Raw genomic sequence first — 25,106 nt, 5'->3', positions numbered from 1 at the left:
CCTTGGGGCTCTATTTGGTTTATAAACCATAGGCTCCGCTAAAAAATTAAAATACTGTGAATTGAAAATTTTAGTTTGTGCATGAACAGAGTGGTGATTGTTCATTTTGGAACTGGAAGCTACCAACTCTTCCCATTCTTGTTCTTAGACAGTAACTTCGTTGGTTTAATTCCATGATGGGGGCAGCTAGGTGGCATAATAAATAGCATCAGGCCTGCAGTCAGGAAGAGCGATCTTTGTGAGTTCAAATCCAGCCTCAGACACTTACTAGCTGGGTGACTCTGAGTTAGGCACTTCACCCTGTTTGCCTCAGTTTCCTTATCTGTAAAATGAGATGGAGAAGGAAATGGCAAAATACTCCAGCAACTTTGCAAAAGAAAACCCCAAAAACCCAAAACCAAACCCAAATGGATTCATGAAGAGTAGGATACAATTGAACAAAACTTCATAATGGGAGTTATTTCTCTCTTGGCTGTTTGTCATGCTTTAAGGGGTGCCTTCCAATACTCACAAGAAATTCGTGCGTAGACTTCTGGTAGGGATAAGGAAAATGATTCTTGCTTTGTCTCTCTTGGTGTTCAGCTCTTCCAAATACTGGAGAAAGAAAGGAAAGAGAATGTTGGTTGGTTAGGACACCCCTGCTCTAGTATTTCCACAGAATATCTTCTGGCAAGTTGGATGCAGCCTGAGCAACGGGGTGAGGTAGAAAGAGAATAGGGAATCCTAAGACCTCGATTTGAATCCCAGACCTACTACTTACTGTCTGTGTGACCTTAGGCAATCTAATTCTATTCCCTGGGTCTCAGAATCCTCATTTGTAAAAAGAAGATGTTTGCCTACATGGTCTCATAAGGTCTCTTCCAAATGTAAAACACGTGTTTCTTCTACGATTCAACTGTGTGACTCGGGAAGGTCACAACCTCTCTGATCCTTAGTTCCCTCATTAGGGGATCAGCCTAAATGATCTTGGAGCTTTCTAGTTCTAAATCTTTTCAGTATCATTAATCAATTTGTAGAAGCACAGGAAATAAAATATATGAGAGCTAGAAGGTGAGCTTGGAGATCTTCTAGTGTATCCCCTATCCCCTCACCACCTCTAATTTTATTGATGAGGAAATTGAGACCCAGAGAGGTTCAACAGGACAGCGGGCACTTGAACCCCCTTCTAACTCCAAGTACTTTCTATGCTACCATGTAGGTCATTTAGTTTTCATTAAAGGACTGAGCAGTACAGGGGGTGACTGGGATTGGGACACCAAACTTTAATTAACTGGGAACCAATTAACTAAAATGTACAATTAATTTATTGTTCTGTTCCCCCAATCACTCCCACCGTCCTCCTTGGAGAAAGAAGTGGCATATCACTAGAAAAGGAGACATATGAGATTTAGTAAAAACAGCAGCAACAAAACCACCCATAGATCAAAGCCAATATATGTCTTGGGTTCAGCACCGGTCCATCTCCATCTCCTACCCTTTCTCTGTCCCCATCTCCAGGGCTGAACAGTGGTCAGTGATGCTCAGGGAGAGGACCTCAACATCCTGCAAGATTCTCAATCAATTAAAGACAGATTCAACAGGCAGGACTTAATCAAGTGAGTAAGACAATTTAGAAAGTTTTCAATAACAAGTGTTGACAACAAAAATGTCTTTCTGCTCAATCCTAAATTACTTAGACTGACTAGAATTGACTGCAACACTCCCATTTCCCAAGTATTCTGATTTCTGGGGGCTTTATCAAATGTAGGATAAAGAACTTGGAAGTAGAGAGTATAGTATAGTTGTAAGAGTTGTAATCCAATCTCTGACAATTATACTTCTGCCATCATTAACCTCTCTGGGCCTCAGTCTCTTTTTCTGTAAAATAAAAGGATTGGACTGGATGGTTTTTGAGGTCCCATCTAGCTTTAAATCTATCGTTCTTCCTACTTTCTGATCCTCTTCCATCTATGATCTGCTCCTGGAATAAGACAAGACAGATGGGTAATAAGCCATGAGGCCTTGACTCCAAGTGTAATTATATTTATTGAATTTCTTAATGTGCTAATCAGTCATCAAACCTCAAGTGGAACAAGGAGTGATCTGCTGGGATTTCTAAAATGTTTATGATAACAAGCTAACAGAGAAGTTCTTAGCAGCACATATTCATCAATTCTCTTGTCATCAGTGTGTCTTTCTGTCAAGTCAGGGAGATGCCTGTTCCTACTGAGGTCCCACAGGGAGTCTTTTTTTTTTTTTTTGGACAGGATTATTAGGCTGGTAGAGAAAGGAATGTTGTGCATGTAAATTGCCTAGATTTTAGCAAAGCATTTCACAAAGTCTCATAACTATTCTCATGGCAGAGATAGAGAGGTATGGGCTAGATGGGAATATAATTAGGTGAATTCAGGCCTAGTTGAATGGTTGTCCTTAGAGGATAGCCATTAATAATTTGATAGCAACATGGAAGGCACTCTCTAAGTATGGTGCTCCAGGTATTTGTGTTGGGGTCTGTGTTGTTTAACATTTTTATTAATATTTTGAATAAAGGCCCAAATAGTGAGCTCATCACATTTGCAGAGGACCCAAAAATATTTTTACAGCTAAGAATGTTAATGTTAAATTGAATAGGGATAAATTGCATTATTTTGTAGTTGAGATAAAAAAAATCAACTCACAAATAAATAATAAAGGAAGTATGGTCAAATAATTTATCTAAAAAATGGGGGTAGGGTTTGGTGGAATAAATCAAAGGTGTCAAACAGGCAATCTGAGGGCCCTATGCAGGCAGCACCACTGGCTCTTAAACCAGGTTAAAGTAATGGGGAAATATTTAACAAAAACAAAAATACAATAAAATATAAATGACATTATATTTTAGGACTAGGTTAATACGCACCCCCTGGGAATCTTAATGTACAGATTAGTGGTCTCCTTTCTATGTGAGTTTGACACTGTTGGGCTATAGTTACCCCTTCCATATCATGACTTTCCCATTCGTGATTTTGATGTATTGGGGGTTGGCATAAGAAATTAAATGGGAGTTTTGGGGGAGTTTTATGAAAGCTGCGAATGATGTGCAAAGGCCAGCAGACAACACAGAAAAAGTCTAGAAACTCAGAAATGCATAAAATACATATATAGTATTTTTATTGACATTGACTTACACATAGCCTATGACCAAATACTTAACTCAGATTTTATAATAAGATACTATAAACACTCCATAAAAGAAAAAGAAAAAAATTCAGACTTCTTCTCTGTTACAAAGGGAGGGCCAAAAATTTTTATGTAGATTTTTCCAGGTCACAGGGGTGTGGTGTCCTTACCCCCTTGCAATGTGGAAGAGATAACTGTATATTCAGTGAGTTGAAAATACAATATAGCAGACCCCTAAAAAAAAGCTAATGGGATCATAGGCTGCATTGAGAAAGGCAAAGTAAAGACAAGGGAGGGGATAATCTTCCCTGGTCAAATCATATCTGGAATATTGTTTAGGCATAGATTTTAGGAAGGGCACTGTGAAAAGCACAGGGGAGGGAAACCAGGATAATGAATGACCTCGGCATCATGACATATGAGTGTTTCTTGAAAGAACCAGGGGTGTTTAGCCCAGAGAAGATAGAACCTGTTAAGAGCCATGATAATTGTCTTTGGCTATTTGACGGCTTGTCCTTTGGAAGAGTAGAATTATGTTTGTTTTGCTCATCTACTGCATAGGAGCAATGGTTTAAAATTGCAAAGTAAATTTACTTCACAGGGAAAAACTTCTTTGTAATGAGGAGTGTTTTTAAATGGAATGGGCTGCCTTTGAAGGTTGTAGATGCTAGGTGGGCTCAAAGGCCATCTAGTCCAAACCCTCCAATTTATAGAGGAGGAAACTGAGGCCTAGGGAAGTTAAATGAATCAACTATTATTACACAGCCATTATGTTTCAGAGGCAGAATTTGAATGCAGGTCTTTCTGTCAATTTGTTGTTTATTGCAGGGTCATGTCTGAGTCTTTGTGACCTCATTTGGGGTTTTCTTGGCAAAGATACAAGGGTGGTTTGTCATTTCCTTCTCATTTTACAGATGAGGAAACTGAGGCAAACAGGGTGAAGTAAGTAACCCAGGATCACACAGCTACTAAGTGTCTGAGGCCAGATTTGAAATCAGAAAAGTGAGTTTTCCTGACTTTAGGCTCAGAACTCTATCCACTGCACCACTTAGCTGCCCTTTCTGTCTAAAACAAAGTTAATAAAAGCTTACTTACTTATTTATTTTTTTGAGTAAAAGTACTGCATTCCTGATTTTTTGGGTCCCTCTGCTGGTTAGTTATGAGAATAGCAATGTGTCCCTTGGAATACTTGTATTTTTAGTCTATTTGGCTCTCATGCTCATATTACCCATTTGCTGAACACCCAAGATTTTCAGGTACTAGGTAGTTTCCAAAGAAATTAAGAGTGTAATCATGAATAGGGTAGCAAGATGGCATTACAAGAGCAAGGAAAAAATAGTTCCCAAGCTTTGTGAGGAAGTGAGACTGCTGGCTCAGCAGATGCATCGCCTCTTCATTCCTTTCTATTTTCTGTTACTATGCAAAAGCTCCTCTTGGCTGTCTCCTCCTTCAAGCCCTCCTGTTTCCCATGCATCTCTTGGAATGTCTCATTTTTCATTAAGTTCTTTCACGTACAACCCGGCTGCTGTTCCTATCTCTTAGCCTCCTTTTTATCAGGGTTGTGGCCAACATTTTCAGGCCACTAAGCTCTCTTCTAAATCACCTCTACTTGCTCTCATCAGAGACAGAACCACGGAGATGCTTGCTGTTGACATACCTCATGTACTTTGAAAGATCTCTCGGAATGCTTCCTTTTTCTCTAAGGTGTTTTAATGCATATTCCATTTGGCCAGTTTAGATGCTTTCCTGGGTGGGGGTAAAGGGATAGACTAACAGCCAGCATTTATATAGTGCTTTAAGGTTTGCAAAGCACTTTACATATGTTATCTCACTTAATCATCACAACAACCTTGGGAGGGGAGGTAGGTTTATTATTCTCATATGACAGGTGAAGAAACTGAGATTGAACTTGCCCACGGTCACATAGCTAATAAATATTTGAGGTGGGATTTGAGCTCAGGTCTTCCAGATTCTAAGTCTAACACTATCTACTGCACCTCCCAGCTTCCTGATTTGGAGTCAGAATGATTGCTTTTGAATTCCACCCAGTTGGTTACTCTTTATGAGAACTTCTTCATAGAGTTGTGCTCCTATCACCAAACCTATAATTCCATGGATTCATTGAATTCCAAAACCAAAAATTTTCCTCTACCTTTCCTGACCTCCTTTGTTATTAGCTCCCTCCCTGCCCTCTCAAATTAATTTGTGTTTATTTTATTTGTATTTCATACTGAAAGGCAGCATGGTGTTGTAGATAGAACCAGTCTTACAGTCAGGAATCCCTGAGTTCAAAGCCAGCCTCTGAGGCATATTAGCTGTGTGACCAAATCACTTCACCTCTTAGTGGCCTAAGCAATTCTCAGTTCCATATATCGTGAAGTAGGTGGCCATCCGAATTGGTAGAGGAAATTTCTGCTTTGGGAGTTCAATGAATTGATGAAATCATAGGTTTGGTGACAGGAGTATATTTCTAGCAACCAATACAATGACTATGACATGATAGATACTTCATAAAATGTGTTGAGTTGGTATCTCGGCCTCAGTTTCCTCATCTATAAAGGGAGAGGTTTGGACTAGATCGTCTCTGAGGTCCCTTCTAGATCTTCATAAAAAGACCTGATATCTGATAGGCTGAGGCTTTCTTGGCAGCGTCTGGCCTGGCCTGGCCAGATCTGGGTATTGGGTTGAGTTCTGGGCACCACATTTTAGGATACAGATGTAAGGAAGAGGGCTCCCAGGATGGAGAAAGGACAAGTTTGCTAAGGGGTTGGATTCTGGAAAATTCAGCTTCAGAAAACCTCCAGCCTGTGGTAGATCCATTCCTATTCTTAGACCCCCTCCCATCCCCAGTGGTAGATGAGAGGACAAGAATGGGGAGAGGAGTGGAAAAGAGCAAGAAGCGTCGGTCTCACCTTTACTCCTCCTCCGTATGGAGGACCATTCAATGTGAAATATGCCGTGTTGCCTGGGCACAGCAGCCTCTAGGCTCTCATCCACTTTTTCTTCAACCTTGGGAGGATGCTCCTCACTGCCACCTGGCCGGGGATGCGAAATCAGAGACAAATTCCAAGTCAGTCCAAGTTGTTTTCTAAATAGAGGGTGAAATCAGGGAGCAACGGGAAATGAAAATCAAATATGACAGCTGCAAAGGATGAAGCCCAAGAAGGCTCCTAGGGAGGCTTAGAGGAGGATCACTGGGCATCTCATTTCACTTCCTTATGTCTCCAACGGACACCATCCCACTTCTTTTCCTCTCTTGGTTATACCCAGGTCTAAGGGGACATCATTTTGCATGCTGCTTTCTCCAAAGCTGAGTGTCACAATGGAAGGAACTCTGGTCTTGGACCTAGAAGACCCGGATTTCATCCATGCTCTATCTAGCACTTAGTTAGCCTTGCAATCTCCCTGAGCTTTAGCCTCTTTATCTGTAAAATGGAGATAGGTTTTACACTGCCTCTCTTACAGGATTAGGGTGAGGACAATGCTCTATTGTCTATTTTAAATCACTAAATGTGAATTGTTCTTCCTTGGGCTCTGTCTCTGGTTGCTCATGATTCCATTGGTATAGGGAACTCCTCATGAGGAAATCCTCCTACCAATGAAGATGGGCACTGTTCTATAATTATATTCTGAGAGAATAACTGAGAGGTTAAGTGACTTCTTGATTACATCGTAGAATTGTGTCAGAGATGGGACTCAGACAGGTCTTCCTGACTCTGAGGCCAGACCTCTGTCCACTATGCTAACCTGCTTCTCTAGTATTCCCTTTCTACAGAAGCCTCGATTTTGTTTGTCCATGAATTAACTGCCTACTTCTTATTTCTTAAATTTGAACCATCCCACTTTCTTTTTTTTCAAACCCACTGAACATCTCTCCTCCCTCCCAAGCAAGATATCTGGAAGGGGCAAAGAATGTGGGGCTGAAAACATGGGTTCTGAGTAGGGAAATCAACAACTCTGAGAAGGGAGAAAAACAACATTACTCAATTGACCTGAATTAGTGAGTTGGGAATATTTAGGGAAGCAAAATCTCAGGCAGGTTAAGGAAGAGTGAGAAACAAAAAAGCACAGTCGAGGTTAAGAGGGTTTTTTTTTTAAATCTACGTCTGTATGAAAATAAGAACCCAGTGTTATGTTTTGTCAAGGAAAGAAATATCCATTCCTCGGTAGATTTTGCTGACTCAGTGATCTTCTCTTCCTGTTTTAAGAGGGGGAGATGCTTAAATTAAAGAGATGGATCTCTTAGAATGGAAATTCCAGCATGGAGTGAAAGAGGGGAACATGTTCTATGATGGAATGCCATTCCCGGTTGCTCTCAACCCACACTAGGTAGGTGACTATCTACTTTGCCTACTGGTTGGCCTTGAGTAGAACAAGGGAAGCCGCCTATTGGCTCAAATTTCTGGTTATTTTCTCTTGGAACTATGACCTGGGAACTTTAATCCCAGGAGACATAATAGACTTGTCATTATGTCATTTGCTGAAGACCTTGTGAAACCCTTGCTTACTTCTTCCTGTTCTCGCCTTCCCCGTTGTAATCAAGCACACTTTACATGAATCAGTTCCACAATAGGTCCCTGGGCCAGCGTCAATTACAGGTCAGCTATTCATTAACCATCAGCTGGGTTCTCCAGTTTCCAGTTGTGCAATACCACAGCCATGAATCAGATCAGCTTCAAGAGACATTGGGTTGTAACCTGTTGCCTTAAATCCCCTCTACCATGGGAACAATTACACTCTTAACACCTGGTGGCTGCTTAGACTCCAGCTGGAAACTACTACTTTTTAATTTCATATTAATACGATGCTTTAAAACTGTCAAAGTTATTGACCTGTTACGGTCTTTGAGCTGGGGAGGGCAGATATTTTCCCCATTTAACAAATGAGATAAATGAGGTACTTCATATGTTTGTATTCAGACCATTAGCTTGCCCAGAGCAGGACTCCTGAGACCTATGAATATACAGCTATGATTTCATAGATATGATGAACTCCCCATGTGAGGAAACTCCCTCTGCAGTTCAAAATATTAGAGAGTTGTCTAGAGCATGGAGAGGTCACCCAGCTACTATGTGTCAAAGGCTGGATTTGAACCCAGGTCCTCCTAGCTTTGTGGCCTGTTCTCTCTCCATAAGGCAATGCTGCCTCTCTTATATGTAAATGTAAGCTGCTCTCATTATTATTAGGGCTGGTCAATCCCTCATTACACCCAGTATAGGGCTTTGCACCTAGAAAGTGCTCACATTCTGCACTATTTCCTGGAAAAGAGGCTAGTCTTAGTAGTTCAGCAATTCCTCTGCATGCCAGTGGTATTTGAAGCATGGCGCTCCTCCCCAAAGAAGCCTCTGTAGGTGCCCCGATGCAGGGGGCCTTGTGCTGGATCTTGTTCAGGTCTATTTCAGGCCCTGGTGCCCCCCCTACCCAGGAGACTCCAGTATTTTCCCAGGCCAGGATCCAGTGATGCTTACAGGTAAGGGAGAGGCAGTTACGAGTGATAATGATTTGTTGGGAAACATTTTTCTGGAAGAGTGGCCCTCCCACAGCGGCCACACCTGACCTGACTTCTAGCAAAGAATCTATAAAATGCCAACCATCCAGATGTCAAAGGTGACAAAGACCACTTTGAGTCTTGTAGAAAAACACACAGGCTGCAGCAGAGGCTGTGTTTCCTTTCCTTTTGTAACTTCTAAACGGTTCCTTTTGATGAGGGAATAAACGTCCTGTAGATGAGACAAAGGATTCAGATTTTCTTTGCTAAAAAGCCATCTTCACCGACAGGCCACAGGGTCTGCAAGGTTTCTCCTCTGTTACTGGGTTTGGATGTGGCTCTTAAAGCCTGTCTCCTAGACAGGAGCTGGCTTTCTTTCAGCCCCACATCATTCGTTAGAAAGAACAATGGGGAACTCACACTGTGGAGAATCTATGTAGCCACAGCTTGACCCATTAGGCACACCCTCAGCATTACCTCCCTTGCCTCAGCATCTCTTTTGACCTCCTCGCCCCCTGCCTCCATACACTCACATTCAATCCAAGGCAGTTTCCTCAGCATTAAAAGATATGGCCATCACATTTTCCTTCCAAACAGACGTGGGGTCACTGCTTTGCTCAAAATCCTTTAGTGGCTCCCTATTGTTTTTGGATAGAGTACTACTTAGCTCAGGACTTATGGCCCTCCTCAGTCTGGCTCCTAGTTACCTTTTATAACCTCATTTCATGTTCATCTTCTTCACACACTCACATCTTTCTAGCTTTTTTTCCTCCTCACACTCTACATTCCAGCCAAACTCCACTAGCAGTGTGTTCCTTAAATAGGTCTTACTCTCTCCTGCCTCCATGTAACCATGCCTGCTGCCTGTGTGTCTAGAATATGCCCCCTCTTTGTCTCTGGGCATCGAGCTATTTCTCTTATATCAAGGCTAAGCTCAGGTACTACCTTCCCCATAAAGCCTTAGTTGATACCTTCAGCTGAAGGTGATTTCTCCTTCCTCAACTATTGCTAGAGCATTTTTCCTGGACCATTTCTTTGCCTCTGGATCTGAAATCAAAAAGACCTGAGTTTTATTCCAGTCTCAGGCACTTACTAGCTGGGTGATCCTTGGCAAGTTACTTACCTCAGTTTCCTCAGCTGTAAAATGGGGATAACAGTAGCATCTACTTCCCAAGTTCGCTGTGAGGACCAAATGAGATAATATTCTTAAAGTGCTTAGCCTATGCCTGGTCCATAGTAGGTGCTTAATAATGCTTGTTTCCTTCCTTCCCTTCTGTCACATTCTATCTTGTAGTATATTGATTTGTACGCAAGTCTTATTGGCCCTAACAGATTTTTATACCCCTTTAAAATTTTATACCCCTTTATAATTTTATACCCCTTTATAACTTTTCATATTTGTCTTTTCAGCATCTGGCTCAGTGGCCTACGCATAGAATTAAATTTGATTCAAAAAACTTTTATTTACTTATGCCTTGTAAAGAGTAGTCCTTGTGGTTGAGAAAAGAACCATCTCTTTCCATGTTGAAGTCACATTCTTTTAAGCTATTTTTTAGAATATCATAGAATCATAGAATACTAGAGCTGGTAGGGAACATAGAGATTATCCGATCCAGTCCTTTCATTTTATAGATAAGGCTACTGGGGCCCAGAGAGAGAAAGTACTTGATCAAGGTCACACAACTAGTCAGCGGCAAAGCACTGATCCACATTTCTGTAGGGTGTTGTTGTTCAGTTGTTTTCACTTGTATCTGGCTCTTTGTGACCCCATTTGGGGTTTTCTTGGCAAAGATACTGCAGTGATTTGCCATTTCCTTCTGTAGCTTATTTTAGAGATGACGAAACTGAGGCAAATGTCTAAGGTCAAATTTGAACTCATAAAGATGAGTCTTCTTGACTCCAGGCCCAGCACTCTGTCTACCCAGCTGCCCCTTCTGTAGGGTACATTGACTTTTAAACTATGGCTGACATTTCCTAGGGGAAGCAAAGGAAACAGGAGCAAAGAACCCCACAAAATCCCTAGAAAATCTAAGAAAAGGGAAGGCCTGAGCAAAGAGAGAATAAAAGATTGGAGCCATGTCAACGTGGGCACAAGGAATTGTCATCTAATCACTCAGCCAATTCTCAATGTTATTATTCATAATAACTCACACTGCTACATTAGGATTTACTCACAAATCTCATTAACATTAGGATTTACCAAGATTTTCTCCATCAAAACCTTCAAGGACATATAGTGGCAGTATTATTATTCTCCATGCAGTTGATGAAATTGAGGTTTAGAGAGCTTCTATGACTTTACTCATAGCAAAGAACTATTAGAGTCAGGACTTCTGACTCTGGGTCCATTATTCCTTTTATTATTTCCTACTACCTCTTTCTGGAAGAGGAAGAGTATGAATCATTGAAACCCATGAGTAATTCATAGATCTGATTTTAGCTAATATTTTCACCTGTTCACACCTTCTGCCCCTGCACCTTTTCCAAGAGCTGCTTACCAGTAGGCTAATTGGTTGGATTGATTTTTCATCTCCTTTTATATTCTATGCCTATTGGGAAAGATGGAGTGAAGGAGAAGGAAAACTTTTTTCAAAAATATAGCCAATCCATCATCAAATGCTATCAATTTCTTCTTCAACATCTCTCATATCTGTTCTTTCCTCTCTATTCTCACTGTCATGACTTTGGCCCTTGGCTCCTTGTATTTGCATTATTAAAAAAACTTTCTGACCAAATTCTCTGACTCTCCCTTCTCCAATATAACCTATACACTGTCAAATTCCTTACCCTGAAACACCTTTTATCCCATTCCTCCCTTGTTTAGGAAGTTAAAATGGTTTTGTGATCATCTGTCAAACTCCAATTCCTCCACCTAGGTTTCAAGCCACCTTCATCCCCCAATCTGTGTGCACTTGATCTATCCAAATTGTTTCTAACTCTTCTCCTATACAAGCCCTTTATTCCATTGGGTAGGTCTCTTCACTGCTATAGGTCTCGTCCTACTTTTATTCATACCTCCATCACTTTATAACCTGAGTAGACCTTCCTGTCATTCTCTTCTCTGCCATCTAAATCCTACTCATCTTTCTGTGCCCAACCCAACCTCTGTCTCTTCTATGAGGATAGGAAAGAGAACATCTACCCCCTTCTAGGAAGATAGGGGCCCCATATTGCCATCCACAGTAATCCCTCAGTTTTCTGCATGTCTTTGCCACTTAGAATCAAAGACGTTTCAGAGTTGGAAAGGACCTCAGAGATCATCTATTCCAACCCCAACGTGAAGTATGAATTTTTCCACTGCTTAATATGCTCAACAGGTGTCATCTCACATCTCTCTAAAGAATTGTTGGGTCAGGATACTCCTTCCTTCCCAAGGCAGACATTTCTGCTTTTGGACAGCTCCTACAGTTGTTGAAAAGTCTGTGGTCCTGACTTAGAATCAGCAGCACCCTCTTCAATGCTGAATTATTCACCATGTGTTACCCGTTTCTCCTCAATTAGATTATTAACTCTTTAAAAGTGGTGTCTTCTCTTGTATTTCCTCATAGCACCTACTATAGTGTTGGATCTGGATCTTCTGATATGGAGGCCAATACTCCTATTATGCTCTGCTACCACATTTTCTAGGAGAGAAAGTGTGTAAATCATTGAAATCACAAATAATTCACAAATCTATTTTAGCCAGTAGTCAATATTCAGAACATCAAATAGACCCTTTGAAAATTAAATGTTGTCTATTTTTAGGCAGTAAAAGCAGGAAGATCATCAGAGAACTAAGATGTTAGCACTGGAAATGACTTTAGAAATCATCTGGTCCCAACTACTTATATTACAGATGGGGAAACAGGCCCAGAATGGTTAAATGATTTGCTTGAGGTCACACAGTTAGTTAGGGACAGGGCTGGGAGTGGAACCCAGGCCCCTAGACTCCTAATCCAGTTCTTTCTACTAGACCATGATATACACATAGTAATAAGAGTAAGGTACCCAGTTACAATCTTGCAAACCAGTGATGGATGTAGGGAACCCTGCTTATGTCACATGGGTCAGTCTTTTAATAAATCCTTAGGATAGAAGGTACAGGCTGACTAGGCTTCAGAGCCTTTTTAGATTAAGCAAAGAGGAAGATAAGAAAGGGGCACTTTTGGTAAAGATAACATTTAATTCAAGGAGACCCTGGGGATTTGGGGGACTCCTAAGTGTTTAAAGCACACTAGAAGAGCTCCAGGGGCATCCTAATTCTCTTAAGCTTCTCAGACTTACTCAGATCCATCATCCTATGAGACAACATAGTGAGGCAGAAAGTGTTGGACAGGAGTCAGAGACCTAGGTTCTAATCTCAGTTCTGCCACTAGCCAGCTGTGAGACCTTGGATGAATCACCTCACTACTCTGGCCCTCATTTTCCTCCTTTGTAAAATAACAATAACAACAACAACAATAACAGTAATAATAATTGGCTAGCATTTATATAGAGCTTGCTACATGCCAAACACTTTACAAATATCTCATCCGATCCTCACAACAGCCTTGGGACGTAGGTGCTATTGTTACCCCATTTTGCAGGAAAGTAAATGGACCTAGGTTAAGTGACTTGCCCAGGGTCATATAGCTAGTAAATGTCTGAGGCTGAATTTTAACGTGGGTCTTCCTGACTCTAGGCCTGGTGCTCTATTCCCTGTACAACACAGCTACCTCACGAAAGGAGTTGGATTCAACAAGCTCTAAGTTCTCACTCAGCTCTCAAACTCTGTGCTATATGGTTTTCCTCTGAGTTGTCTGCAAGTCCCCAAGGCCCAAGACCATGTGGCTCAGTGAAAGAGGGTAACAGGAAGCAACAAACCTTTCTCCTTTCCCTGCCGGTGAGTTGGAGCGTCCTGCTGGGAGGTGAGTCCTTTCTCTGTCCTGAGACCTTGTCCTTGGGCTCCCTTCAGCAAGACACCACCAGACCATTGGGGGTGTTGAGGTTGCCGCTTGTCAGCACCCTTGCCCTGGATGAGGGTGGTCCTTCCAGCACTCAGCTTCCAAGTGCCTCCTCCCTAGACTCTCATCCCCTTGCCTCTGAATCACTTTATCTCATTCTCTTACTTAGTTACTTAAAAGTCTCCTTGCATCCTCTTAGCTCATGCCTGGAGCATCTCTGCCAATGGGTATTGGGTACCATGGAGGAGGAGAAGGAAGAACAGGGGATGGAGGGAGAGGGGAAACGTCCTCTTTGCAGTTTACCAGCTTGCTATTATTTCTTTCTCTCCCTTTTTAGTCTTCCTGTCAAGTGACAATTTCCTAAACTCCCTTGGCACTGTAGGCTTTTGTTACCATGGTCTCCCTATTGGTTTAATTCACCAGGTTTGCTGGGGTAAGCAGCTTTTCTTAAAGGGGTAGTGCCCTTGACTAGTCAGCTTGATGTGCCATCCCCAGCTGGCATATTACATCCTGACTACTTTCTTTGCTAGCAAAGGGTTTCAGGATGATTCTGGTCCTAGTAATTGCCCCTCCTCCTCCCTCTCCCACCTCAGGGGGGTCAATATACAGCCTCAATAAGCTCCTTTAATTCCTTTCTCTAGGCGGGGAGCAGAGTTTCCTTGCTTTCCCCAGTGGAAATTTCTGCCCAGTCCTATCCCTAAGGTGCCTTGTACCTAATGCTGTGGAAAATTTCAGCCTTCTCCTCCTTCTGAATACTGCTACCCCTTCCTAAAGAGAGCTGTCCAGGATGCTGGACTCTTGGATCTTTGTAGATGAGGCTTTCACCATGAGCTCCTGATGGAAATCTAGGTCTTCTGCCTCAGGAAAGAGTGTCCCAGAGATCTTTATATTAGGGAAGTCCACTGCCTCCTCCCAGTTCCCAAAAGGCTGTGTGCTTGGGCATGCTGGGGACTTGGAGATGAGGCCCCAATCTAAACATATTTTGTTTGGTTTCCTGGGCTCTATGGGGCTACGCATCAGTTGCCTAGGGCCTGGGAACATGGCAATAATTGGGATCAGGGTGGCCTACCCAGATTTAGAGTCTTGGCATTAGATACACCTGAGCAGGCAACCTCCAAGCAGGCCCAGCTGACGTCAAAGTCACATCTCCCACCTCACTAGTTTGTGTGGAATTAGTGAGGAGAGGGAGCTGGGCATGGGGGACATGCCATGGAAAGAAAGAAAAACAAACAATCTGGAAGGACCAAGAGCTGGCCCAACATTCCAAGGAAAGGAGGAGAGCTGCATTTAGTGTTGGTCCAGATTCCCTAGACAGTGGCAAATGCGGCAGCTTCTTCCATGTCATTTATTCTAGATCTGAAGTCATTTTCCAGGCCCCCCCCCAAGTCTTTGTTGCTTTCCTAGTGATCTTCAAGCCCACAGCAAAGATACCCTGCTTGATTCAGCTCTCAACAGCATTCCTTTCTTCTGTCTTTGCTTCCATTTTTCTAGTGGCTTCAGCCTTCTTTGCCCAACCCTGACACCTGAGGTGATATCCTCATTCCAACCCACTTCTGGAGCCTTACATGGCAATGGAGATGGGATCAGTTTCCCAGTTGCTTGTTAACTAGGTTATTCACTCCCAGCAGTGACTCTAGGGATGCCACCTTTGAAAGCATATAAGCCTTCTGAAAAGGCCAGAAATAATTACCTCCAGAAAAGTAATCTAGAGAGTTCCAAGGGGTTGAAGGATTCTCTTTTTGGACTGAAGAGAACAAGGTTGTAAATAGCCATAAAACATGCAGGGCCTGGTCATTGGAAAGCCAAGCAGGGGAGAGTAGAAGGGGGTCTGAGTCCCTTTTCTAGCAGGTCCTGCAAACTTCTGTGCTAGATGGAAGGGACTGACCCTAGCAGCCTGAGGCTCCTTGCTCCTGAAAGCTTGTAGTGGATAGATTCAGAATCAGGAAGCTCTGGGGTCAAAATATTGCCTTAGATACCTACTAGTTGTATGACTATGAGAAAGTCACTTAACTTTTCTGAGCCTTTTTCTTCAAATGGGGATAACAAAAATAACAGTCTTCCCCACAGGCTTGTTGTGAGGCTCAAATGAGCTAATGTCTATTGAACACTTTGCCAACTTTAAAGTATTATTTATATGTCATTTGAATTATGAAGTAATGGAATCTTGAGATTTCCATGTAGGAACAGACTTTAGGGAGATTATCTAAGTTCCTTATCCCAAAGATGAGGACACTGAGGAGATCAGAAGTTAAGTGATTTGCCAAGGTCACACAAATCACAGCTGGTGGACTGGGAATTTAAACCAATTCTTCTGGGTCTTTGGATCCAGTACTCTTTCTATTACTCTGCACCTGCTTTAGCAGCATTTTATTTAAGATCTTTTAAGACCTCACCAAACAGTGCATTTTCCTCTTCAGCGAAACCCTCTAAAGTTGTAGGAGGTGGCTGCTTTTACTGAAGACTAGTAATTCTACATGGGGCTGATTATGAAAAGGTAAAACAGAATGGAGAGAGCCAGATCCTCCTTTGTTTCTTTCCATGGACATAAATACTGCCAAGTATCCTTTGCACTGGAAGAGTACTGGGGAGGCGAACGCCCCCTAGAGAACTTATTTTGGAGTTACTAAGGATAAGATGGCTTTTCTGAACTTTTCCCCTTCTGAGCCATTTCTGGGGACAAGAGGTAAGAGGTTCCTTTTGGAGGAAGAAGGCTTTACTTGTCTCATAACAGAATAACTAAAGGGAAATAAAAAGAATGGTCTAAAAACTTGCACAAAAATCAAACACCTTTGAAGTTGCTAAATGAGACTATAGTTTATTGGGTGGAAGTCAGGTTCACAATATAGTGGCCAGTCCCACCAAAGTTTTAGGACACCAATTCTTCTCATAGTCTTCCTACCCACCAAGCCCTCAAATAACTTGCAGATTCAGGTAGAAAAATAAACAAGCCTATAGGTCACAAGCCAATTATAGTAATCACAACAATACATGCTAGGAAGAAAGTTCTTGAAAGGACTTTAATATTTTAAAGGGGATAGGGTGTTAATGTTTTTCTCTGGTGTTCTCTGGTCACTTTAAAAAATATACATCCTGTTGTTATGAGGGGGCAAGATGGGGTAAGGGAAGAGAGGAATTTCATTGGCAAAGCCCGATTTGTACACACAATAGTTTTAAGTGCTTTGATTGAAATGGCCCTAGTGCCTAACTAGCTATGAAGTGGCTAGTGGGGTCATCCCTGAGAAAAATTGTGAAGTTAGCAAAATTTGTCTTTGTCTTTCTCAGTCCCTTCTATAATTTTCCTTGTAATTTCAGTGGTAGCCTCTACCTATCCCTTTCTAAGTTATTATCTGTTGTCAAAGAATCATGGACTCTAAGAGTAAAAGGTGCTTTAGAGGTACTTTAGTTTAAGCTTACCACCCCAAAGAAGGAATCCCTTTTATAGCATTCCTGAAGAGGGGGTCATTTAACTTCTTCTCAAACATTTTCATTGATGGGGAATCCACTAGCATTCTGAGGCAGCTTCTTCTATTGTTGGACAGCTCCAATTATAATGGAGTTCTTCCTTCCTCATATTGAGCTGAAATCTGCCACCCTGTCATTTCCACACATTGGTCCTAAGTTCTACCCTATAGGCTGCAGGTAGCCTTCAGGCCACATGTGGCCTTCTAGGTCCTTAAGTGCAGCCTTTTGACTCAATCAAAATTTTACAGAACAATAAAGGACCTTAAGGACCTAGAAGGCCACATGTGGCCTGAAGGCGTCGAGTTCCCCGCCCCTGCTCTAGAGCTACATAAAATGAGGCTAATTCCTCTTCCAGAAGACAGCCATTTCAATATAACTATGTCTGCCATTAGTCTTCTGTTTTCCAGGTTAACCATCCCCTGTTCTGTGAATGATTTCTCTTAGAATTGCATTTCTCATTGTATGCTCGTCATCCCACTCTGGATAAGCTCCGGCTGAAACTTGGTGCCCAGAACCAAATATTTTCATGTCCTCATGCTCTCTCTACCTCTTCCTTATCAAAGCTAGCTCTTGAGAAAAGACCTGATAAACTCTTTCATTATAAGGTATAAAGGAGCCATGATACTTAATTTATTACCCTTCTCAGGAATATTTGTATTTTTGCCAGAAACAAAACCTGAAGCCAAAAGAATGAAACTATAATCATGAAGAATTCATGAGAAATTGGGATAATTTTAGAATAATAGAAGGAGGCACTCCTGTGCATTTGCAATTGGCAAGTGAATGTCTACTCTGTCCACATGGGCAACCAATGCTATGGGTTAGTCCAGTCAAGATGGTTGAATGGGTTTCATCGATTTTTGAGGGGGATGAGGTGAGGAAGTCAGCAGAGACTTATGGTAACTTAAGTCCTCTTCTTTGTTGTGGTTCCCTAAGGTATGGTTTTCAATGAATCAAAACACAAGATAAATTTTAGAAGGCTCAATCCATTGGTGTTCCTCTATTTCAGAAAAGCCTACAATAGGTCTTTGACCATATACCTCATGCCCATGTGGGGAAGACATCCCCTGAATAGGATTGCCTTTGAAGGTTGGATTCTGAGTGAGCTAGGATGACTTTTAAACATCCAAGGGTGTTTGGAGGAATGGCAGGGCAGTGGGACTACCACATCATGAAGATGAGGGATAGCAGTGTGTAGAGGAGGGAAGTCTCAATGATATCATATGGAAACCACCAATCCCAGGAAGCCCTTTTTCTTGGCTCTATGCAGTGGACTAGATTGTTGGGAGTTTGTTTGGCCTGTAGGACAGGAGTTGACTTATGCTATGTGGGAGAGGCTGTCATCTAGTTTTCCTTTTATTGGTCAGAAGAAATTCATGAATCCTATCTTTCCAGATGACCTTTTAAAAATTATAATAATATTTCCTTTGGCAAGTCAAACCATTATCTAACAATCCAGCAGCCTAGTCAATTTATTCTTCCACCTAACAAATTGATGAGGTAACTTTCTTCCCATTACCAACACCCTCATGCATAAAAGAATCCTATGATTGAGTTCATATATGTAATCCTGCCATATAGAGAGATATTGAAAGGTTTCTGAATGCAAAGGTTCTGCCAGACATACTGGACATTTTTCCCCTGCAGAATTGAGTTTCCAACTTAATTAAACTTGTTTCTGTCTGAGGTTGAAGTGGGAACTTGAAATAAAAAACAGGCATCTGACAGTATGCCTTATAAAAGACAAACTGTTGAGCTAGAATGGAAAGGATCTAGGGGTGGGGTAGGGGGTAAAAGGGCAGACCATGATTTTTTCCAAAGGAGTTTTTATAGTGTTTCACATCCAAATATTTCCTCTTGTCTGGAAACCTAATAAAAAGCATGACTAATAGAAAATATTCAGTTCAGACCAAATGTTTTGGGTCTGCTCTGAAAGGGGTAGTGTCGTTTCTCACCCAGTGAGGAATCACAACAAGAAAAGGTCTGTTGAGCCTTGTCAATGGGCTAGCCTTATGAAAAGGTAGATGAAGGACTTTGTCATCTGGATTGGACTTTGAGGTAATAGAGTTCCTTGCATAAAAATGTTCCCTTGTTGCCTATCTCATGCTAATATCTTCATTCCTTTGCTTCTTCAAGGCTTTTTACTCTTCTAGAATCCCTTGTTCAAATTCAAATGTACCAGGGAAGAATCATGCCTTATACTGTTTTTAGCTGACATCTTAAATCCAGGCAATACCTTATCAAAGAATGGTGGACAGCCACTCAAGAGTAAGACTGGGACACGGAATGGATATGGGGAGGATGGGATTGTTGGAAGCAGAGATTTTGGCAAGGGAGACTGGAAGGCAACAAAGACAAAGCCACTTACTCACAATTTAGCTGAGGGCCTTTCCTGGTGCTAAGAACTCCACTGAGGGTAGCCTTTGATGCAATTCTGAGGTCCTGACTCTTTCTGTCATTTCTGGAGATTATATTTAAAAAACAAACACTATCTTCTTTCCTTTTCCTGCTACCTCTGAACAAAGGTAAGTGAGAGACTAAGAATATTAGTACTTCTTTCTTCATGGCTAGACCTAAGAGTAGGGCAGGACTGAAGTAAACTATTCACAAACCTAGATTCCAAGACTTTTTCATTCGTATCAGAGTTAAAAATGAAATATACCTGTTTAGTAATTTATACTTTTAAAAATGCTTATACATTCAATATTTCATTCATTTCTCATGAGAATTCTTGACTGAGAGGCAGGCACATACTAGTATATTCATTTGGCAGATGAGGAAATTGAACCTCAGAGTAGTTTAGTAATTTGTCTAAGGTCACACAGCAAATTTGTGCTGAAGAACCCTGGAGTGCTGACCAGGATACTGTACTCTCTATATCATAGTATGTTCCCTCTATATTGCATGCTCAATGCAACATAGTCATTATTCAACTAAAGTCCACAAAAGGCTAGGCAATTGTGAATGTCTGGGGATGGAACTCCTCTTGGACTGGAATCTCTAATCTCACTATTCTTTGTCCTATTTCTTAAAAATTTAGTCACCCTGGATATGAGGCTACCTTAGTTTTAATCTATTTCTTGCCCCAGTATTTAAAAATGGGACTTAATGTGATGGATGCTAGACTTTCAGGCCCGTGTTGTTAGATCCATAGCATGAGCCCTGTCTGGACTCCCCCTCATTGCATTTTATTACAGGTAAAGATTGAATTCAGGTTAATGGCAGGGAAGGACAATCATAAAATTAATGAATGAAGGTCTACTGTTAAGGCTAAGATCACAAATTTTTGAGTTGGCATGCACTTTAGAGATTATCTACTCCAATTCCCTCACGTTAAAGCTGAGGAAACTGAGGCCCAGATAGGTAGCATCTTGCCTCAGGTCACACAGGAAGTAAGTAGCAGGCTAAGATGTGAGTCTTGACACTTCAGATCCACATCCAGCATACTTCCCTGAGCTGCTCCTTGGTTATAAATGACATGCTGTCTCTTTGTTCTATCACTAATGTTCTATCAATAATGATCTTTGATTAAAATGGAAGTTTCTGTAATTCAGTTTTAATTTTTCATATCAGACTCAGTCAACAACTTCTTAGACTGACAACTACAGCCAAGCATTTGACTTATAGCATTTGACTTAAGCTAACAAATGATTAACATCCCCAATAGATACATAAACAGGATCCTGATTCATGAACTTGCTGATCGTTCCTCCCTGCTACTGAGAATTGGCTGGTAATTCTCATCTCTTCAAAAAAATTAAAAAAAAATACATGTATAGATAATCACTTCAATTTTTTAGACTTCTTCTTTTTTTTTTTTTTTTTTTGGTGAGGCAATCGGGGTTAAGTGACTTGCCCAAGGTCACACAGCTAGTACGTGTCAAGTGTTTGGTCTGAGGCCGGATTTGAACTCAGGTCCTCCTGACTTCAGGGCTGGTGTTCTATCCACTGAGCCACCTAGCTGTCCCTAGACTCTTTTCCTGGTTCAGAACTGCTATGCAAAGTTAGCCAGTTCTGGCTTAAAACTTGTGAACCAGGATGGAATTTTTCCCTTTACAAAGGAAACCTTTTCTGAAATTCACATATATGCTTTCTATCTTGATTTATACATGTGTGCCACTATCTCCCCGGTGATTCCATATAGATAGAGAATCAAGCTTGATTTTATAACATTTACTCTCTGGTTAAATACTCCAATAGGATTGTATCTTAATCATCTTGCCAGAGACTAAATAATGTCTCTGTTTTAAGTCAATGGACTTTTAAATGCCCTCCTTAATTTTAACTACAGCAACCTCATTACTAGCTCCCACTAATATAAGATGATGAATGGCTGTGGGGAATTAAGGGGAAAGAGGGAGGAAAAATCATCTTCAATGAAAAGTGAGTTATGGATTTTTGTTTAGTGGGGGGGGTTATTACAAGAGTATGAGATGGTAAGGGAGGTTAGCATCATGGGATGGAATAGTTGACTTGCATGGGTTTAACATCTGAAGGAGCAGACAGGGGAGAATACAGAAAAAGCACATTTTTTTTTTTTGATGGGGCCCTGGCTAGTCACCAGTGGGGCATTTCTCTTCTTCCACGCTTCTCACTGTCAGGTAGTAGATCCGGTTGGCTTCTGGGTATGTAACTTTGCTGAGTGGCAACTTGTAGATGGCAGGGTTGTTGGTTGTTAGAAGCAAAAAAATGAGGGTTGAGAGGCAGAAGGGCCATGTGCCGGGTGGCAAGCCAACCTGAAAATAAGCATATCAGGTTTAGGGAGTCAGTGCTGCACTTTTTGATTTTTCTGATGGGAGGGGGGGGCCATGGGATGGTTGTCCATCCACAGTGGATACTTGGGAAGGGCATGAGGAAAGAAGGGAGTAACCCTCCCCTCAGCGGACAGATGGGTCCTATCAGGATGCAGGGTTGTAAGAACTATGCCACAAGATCTAAGGTCCTGGTGTCTTTGGTCATTTGTTTTCCAGGATTTTTCAGTCCATCGCATACACGGGCACTTTATTAGGATGCTCCAGAGAGATGTTTCTCATACCATTCCCTTCCAACCACATCTTACTTATGCGCACACATGCATGCAAACACTTTCGAGGCACAGTGACAGATATGCCTCATATTTTAAGCTTAAACAGAAACATGGACACAACCATAAATATCAAAAGTACATATATGGATGTGTATGTCTATACAGCTATACATATGTACCCATATAAATATACACATAGGCACACATACATAAACACGCACACACAGATGTCTACACATATGCACAACCATATAAAGCACCCTCCCACCGACATAAACACACAGAGACAGACACAGGAACCCATAACCTTCCTGCTAACCCTCAATTTTCTGTATCATACATTGAATGGAGTGAGGTGGCCTAGATCACCACAAACTTCCTGGGAGACCTCCCTCCACAATGTACTGAATATCCGTCTTCCACTTCAGGTTCTCACCCAGGGAATTCCAGACTTACCACTGCCATCATGTTGGTGAGAGCTGCTCCCATGTAGGCACAGAATAATGCTGGGAAGAGAAGATTAATCAGTCAGAGAGAGGGAGCTGGTAGGAGATCCAGTTATCCACAGCCTTCTTCCCGCAGGATGGAGTCAGGCTGCGCAGCCCTGATCCCCTTTCCTTACCTACACACAGAGAACTGGGACACTGGCTGAATGCACTCACTTCCTCTTTTTCAACACTTGTTGATCATGGATTTAGAGATCTAGACCCACATGGGACTTCAGGGGGCCCTTTATTGCAACCGTCTAATTTTATAGTTAAGTCTGAGACTCACATTGCTTAATATCAGATATTGGGCAAGTCACTTGTCCTCTCAGTGACTCAGTTTCTCATCTTTAAAATAAGCATTTATTAAGCACCTACTATGTGCCAGGCACTGTGCTAAGTGCTTTACAAATATTATCATATTTGGTCCTCAAAACAGTCCTGGGAGGTAAATGCTATTATTATTCCCACTTTAGAGATGAGGAAACAGAGGCAGGCAGAGGTTAGGTGACTTGCCCAGGATCACACAGCTAGTAAGTGTCTGAAGCTGGATTTGAACTTGGCTCTTCCTGACTCCAGGCCTGACATTTTATCCACCTCACCACCTGACTGGGTGATTTAGTCTAGGTGGTCCTTCTCAGCTCGAAGTCTTCTCTTTTCTGTATTCTCTTGAGGTCCTAGCGTACATAGGGTTGATCATACAGTAGGTATTCTATATATATTTGCAGCCTACTGGATGTCTCAAAGCATGTTCTCTACACTGTCTGTGTCCACAGGCTGAGTCAAGAGTGGTGATGCCTTAAACATTCTTACTGCTGGTAATATTTTTGAAGCTTCTTCAAACATGTTGCCTTGTTCATCTATACCACTTCTTTGGGAGGCAGATTGAGTAGGTATTATCTCCATTTAACAAATGGGGAAACCAAGGCCCACAGAGTTGAAGTGATTGCCCCAGAGTAATACAGATGGTGAGTGTGACTTCTCTGGGCCTCAGTTTCCTCATCTGTAAAAGGAGGGAGTTGGACTGAATGGTCTCTACGATTCTTGCAACCTCTAAATCTATGATCCTGCATATGTATTTTGTGGCTGAGGAAAGAATAACTAGGATGCCCTTGGCCTTGGAATCCTAGGATACCTACCGCAAATGAGTGCCAGGACGTGTGTCTGCCAGGTGAGGGCGTAGAACATGCCACCGATGGCAACACAAGAGAGGACACAGTTGTAGCTCCACAGACCCATGTAGATGGTGGCAAACGGTGTGGCCACTGTCAGGGCTGTGAACAAGATGGGGTATTTTCAGCAGGCCCTGAGTCCCTGAGACATGGCCTGGCCTAGCCCGGGGTGTGAGGGGGGTGGCAGTGAGGAACTTCATGAGGGTGACTGTTGCATTCTCCTCCTCTCCCCCGCCGCATCAACAGCCACAGGGACAACTTCAAATGTCACCCCAACTTACAAACCCGGAAACTGGAGGAAGGGAAAGAAGCCAAATGACTTCACTGCCTCCCTCGACCCCATGCTCTGGCTCCGCTACTCAACGTTTCTCATTTATTGGTCACAAGGCAATTCATCTTTTCTAGGAAAAGTCTTGGATCAAAACTCTTCCAACTGAAGCCAAATCCAAATTTGGGGCCATTCTCATTGCTATTGCAGACCACTCCCCTGCCTACAATACCTTGCTTTCTCCAGTAAATCTCTATTCACTTTTAAAACTCAGCTCAAAACTCCACTCTCTAGGAAGCCTCCTAGATTTACTTTCCTTCCTGTCCCTCAGCCTGTGTGTTCCATTTGCATTAGATTTCCTGGCTCAAAGCTTTGTAAGTCTTCAAGTCTTTTTTTTTTTCTTTCCCTGTGTGTGTATGCGTGTGTGTGCGCGCGCTTGCGTGTGCATGCTTTGTCTCTCCAACCTGATCGCTGGCTTCTTAAGGGAAGAGACTCTATCTTCATTTAATTTCACATCCTTTTGCAGTGCCTAATATGCACCGACTGGTCACTCAATATAGAAAATGAGCGGCAACCTCCCCCATAATTTTAAAGGCGACTCTTCAGAGAACTGGAATGAGGGGCAAGAACAGCTCTTGGTAAAAATAATCCCGTAAAGATGTAGGCAAGTAGATTCACCCTACCTGCTAGCATGCCCACAGCGGAGCCAATAGCTGCATGGAGACAGATGAGTGGTGAGGAAATGAACAGGGCCACCAGGAAAACGCCGCCTGTCCAGGGGTTGCTGCAGCCGTACACCTGACCGACCCCAACGGGAATGGCTTGTAAGAGCTACAAAATCAACAGAAATGAGGGCAGGTCACCACGGAGCATGGACCGACACACATGTGTGCTGCCTGGGCCACACCTTGGGGAAGTGATGAAGTGGAATAGGAGGGTGATTCTGGGCCCCACTTGTGGGAAAGAAGAGCTCGCTAACAAGGGCCACCAGCTCTTCATTCTGCCAGCGCTCAGGCATTCCCTCACCCCAAGCATGACTCTTGGACAGCTTGAGAAGGACAAGTTTCCAAACACCACAGGGCTTTCATCTTGAGAGTGAATGTTCAACCCAAAAATGGTATGATAGAGCTTCTAAGGCATGGAAG

General features: G+C 42.2%; 1 protein-coding gene across 2 annotated transcripts in view; it reads right to left on the bottom strand.

The window, feature by feature from the left end:
• The window catches only part of SLC14A2 (solute carrier family 14 member 2), a 68,666-nt gene that overhangs the window by 22,076 nt on the left and 21,484 nt on the right, over nucleotides 1-25,106 (bottom strand). Inside the window, exons 6-12 of one of the 2 annotated variants that reach the window (XM_027869006.1) lie at nucleotides 24,645-24,792; nucleotides 23,661-23,795; nucleotides 22,493-22,542; nucleotides 21,572-21,746; nucleotides 11,769-11,771; nucleotides 6,051-6,173; nucleotides 512-594 (exon numbers count right to left, since the gene is read on the bottom strand). In XM_027869006.1, the coding sequence (XP_027724807.1) occupies nucleotides 512-594; nucleotides 6,051-6,173; nucleotides 11,769-11,771; nucleotides 21,572-21,746; nucleotides 22,493-22,542; nucleotides 23,661-23,795; nucleotides 24,645-24,792 (717 nt within the window). The remainder of the gene's footprint in view (nucleotides 1-511; nucleotides 595-6,050; nucleotides 6,174-11,768; nucleotides 11,772-21,571; nucleotides 21,747-22,492; nucleotides 22,543-23,660; nucleotides 23,796-24,644; nucleotides 24,793-25,106) is intronic. The other variant, XM_027869007.1, reaches the window with a different exon arrangement.

Source organism: Vombatus ursinus, unplaced genomic scaffold (genome assembly GCF_900497805.2).
Source record: "Vombatus ursinus unplaced genomic scaffold, bare-nosed wombat genome assembly UNPS02014791.1, whole genome shotgun sequence".
Classification (NCBI taxonomy): Eukaryota; Metazoa; Chordata; class Mammalia; order Diprotodontia; family Vombatidae; genus Vombatus; species Vombatus ursinus.
Note: the sequence above shows the minus strand (reverse complement) of the source record. Positions and strands in the feature narration are given on the sequence as shown.